This window comes from Austrofundulus limnaeus, unplaced genomic scaffold, assembly GCF_001266775.1.
Source record: "Austrofundulus limnaeus strain Quisiro unplaced genomic scaffold, Austrofundulus_limnaeus-1.0 Scaffold146, whole genome shotgun sequence".
Classification (NCBI taxonomy): Eukaryota; Metazoa; Chordata; class Actinopteri; order Cyprinodontiformes; family Rivulidae; genus Austrofundulus; species Austrofundulus limnaeus.
In genome coordinates this window covers 1,297,150-1,299,891 of record NW_013952548.1, presented here as the reverse complement: position 1 = coordinate 1,299,891, position 2,742 = coordinate 1,297,150, and the positions used below count along the sequence as shown (strand labels likewise).

General features: G+C 43.7%; 1 protein-coding gene across 1 annotated transcript in view; it reads left to right on the top strand.

The window, feature by feature from the left end:
* Positions 1–2,742, top strand: part of LOC106523168 (MAP/microtubule affinity-regulating kinase 4) — a gene marked incomplete at its 5' end in the record, with an annotated part of 34,143 nt that overhangs the window by 11,409 nt on the left and 19,992 nt on the right. The window contains 1 exon segment of the mRNA XM_014016511.1: positions 590–693. Within this exon segment, the coding sequence (XP_013871965.1) occupies positions 590–693 (104 nt within the window).

Here is a 2,742-nt window from a genome sequence, read left to right as displayed (position 1 = left end):
AAGGTGATGAGATTAGATGTAAAGGTGATGAGATTAGATGTAAAGGTGATGAGATTAGATGTAAAGGTGATGAGATTAGATGTAAAGGCAGCAACAGTGGATTTATGAAAGGAGACCACATGTAAAGGTGATAAGACTAGCTCTAAAGATTGAGACTGGGTGTAAAGGTGACAAGACTAGATGTAAAGGTGATGAGACTAGATGTAAAGGTGATGAGACTAGATGTAAAGGCAGCAACAGTAGATTTAAAGGAAAGGAGACCACATGTAAAGGTGATAAGACTAGATGTAAAGGTGATAAGACTAGCTCTAAAGATTGAGACTGGGTGTAATGGTGATGAGACTAGATGTAAATGTGACCGGACTTGATGTAATGGTTTTGAGATAAGATCAGAAGAGATCAGATGAGATGTGAAAGTGTCACTGAATGGTGTCACCTGTTTGAATGATGTTGTGAACTTAAAACAATTATGTTTTTAAAAATATGTTCTGTGCTACATTATTTTCAACACTGGTTGCACTCTTTCCAACAAACATCTAAACGCATCCTAAAAAACATTAATGTGTCAATTTTTTTGTTTTTGATTTAGAATAACATCCCTGGAAGCACCATGACACGCCGCAATACATATGTGTGCACAGACCGCTCAGGCGTTGACAGGCACTCTCTGCTGCAGAATGGCAAAGAAAACAGGTAATATTTTGTGTTTAATCCATTCATCATCTTCTGTTTGTTGTTTTCTTCTGGGGGTCGGCAGCTTGATCAAAGAGGACCAGACCACCTTTTCTCCAGCCAACTCTCACAGCTCTTTTGGGAGGATTCCTAGGTGTTCSCTGACCAGCTGAGAGACATAGTCTCTCCAGAATGTTCTGGGTCTTCTCTGGGGACTCCTGTCAGTTGGACATGTCCAGAACACCTCTCCAGGGAGGTGTCCAGGAGGCATCTTTACCAGATGAACCTCCTCAACTTGTTAGAAGATATCTACTCTAGTAAATAAAGAGCTTCACTTCACAGCTCAGCTCTCTGTGAGCCACAAAAGACCAGGTCAGAGTTTATAAAGCTGCACCGACCTGTCTMTCAGTCTAATGCGCCATTGTTCCCTCACTCATGAACAAAGCCCTGAGATATTTGAACTCCTCCACTTGAGGCATAACCTCACCCCCAACTTAGAAAGAGCAATCCACCGTTCACAGATGGAAGACTGAGGACCATGGACTCAGATTTGGAGGTGCTGATCCTCATCCCAGCTGCTTCACACTCAGCTGTGCACCACTCCAGTGAGAGCTGAAGTTCAGAGCATGAAGACGCCAGCAGAACCACATCATCTGCAAACAGCAGAGATGGAATCCTGTGGCCAACGAACAGGACTTCCTCCGACCCCTGGCTGCACTGACAAATTCTGTCTATGTAAGGTATGAACAGAAACTGTGACAACAGGCAGATTCCAACTCCTACTTTGAAGGGGTCCGACTTACTGCTGGCAGTGAGAAACAAACTTGCACTGCTTGTGTACTTGTGTAGCACCCCCACAGTGTACCTCAAGGAACACGGTCGAATGCCTTCTCCAAGTCTATAAACCACATGTAGACTGGGTTAGCAAACTCCCATGACCCTTAAAGGACCCTAGTGAGGGTAAAGAGCTGGTCCAGTGTTCCACGGCCATGACGGAACCCACATTGTTCTCCAGAATCTGAGGTTGGACCATGGATCAGACTGTCTTCTTCAGTARCRCTGAAKAGACCTTACCAGGAAGGCTAAAGAGAGTGATGTCCCTGTAATTAGAACACACCCTCCTTTTTAAAGAGGGGAATCATCACTCCAGTCTGTCAGTCCAGTGGCACTGCCCTGATGTCCACACAATGTTGCAAAGACGTGTCAACCAAGACCTCACAACATCCAGAGCTTCGAAGAACTCAAGGCAGTTCTTATCACCACTGGAGCCCTGCCACCCTGGGGCTTTTTGACCTCAGCCCCAGTTATGGATGGACCTACCCCAAAGACTCAGCTTCCTCTATGAAAGGTGTGCAGGTGGGATTGAGAAGGTCCCAGAAGTATTCCTACCACTGTAACCTTTGGACACTCAGATGAAAAGTGGCTCTCAGCTGTCAACTGATCACCACCTGGTAGTTAGTTGGTTTAGAAAGGGAGAATATGTCGAGCAGAACCAGTAAACCCAAACAAGTAGTGGGGGTTTGCTGGGAACCTGTGGTAGAAGAACCCATCAGAATCACAGAAAAGCCATGTTGCTTTCCTCCATTATGTGAGCTGTGGCTGCAGGGTTGTCCATGGCTCTCAGTTCAGGGAGTCTTGAACTTGGTAGTGGACACCCTGGATGTGGGAGGTTGTGAAGCTGAAGGAGTCCTATTGGGCTTTGTTGGCTGGTAGAACTCCAGAGACAGCTGATGAATATCAGCAGGCCAAGTGGGTTGAAGCCCTGTTTGCTGCTGAGTTTTTATTTTTATTTATTTATTTATTTATTTATTTATTTATTTATTTATTTTACAAATGTGGAATCATTTAAAAGTTAAAAAAAAACTTTTAGTAGAGCCTCTGGACGGGTTCTTCTCAGAGGATCCTCTAAAAAGTTTTTTGATTGATTTTCCTACCTGGATTACTGAGATGCATCAGGTATAAATTAACAGGCTTAAAATCATATCATATTTCATGGTTGACTTCAAGATAATCTTTTGTCAATTAATGTAAAAAAAACTGTGTGCATGTATTTTTCCTCACCAGGAGACA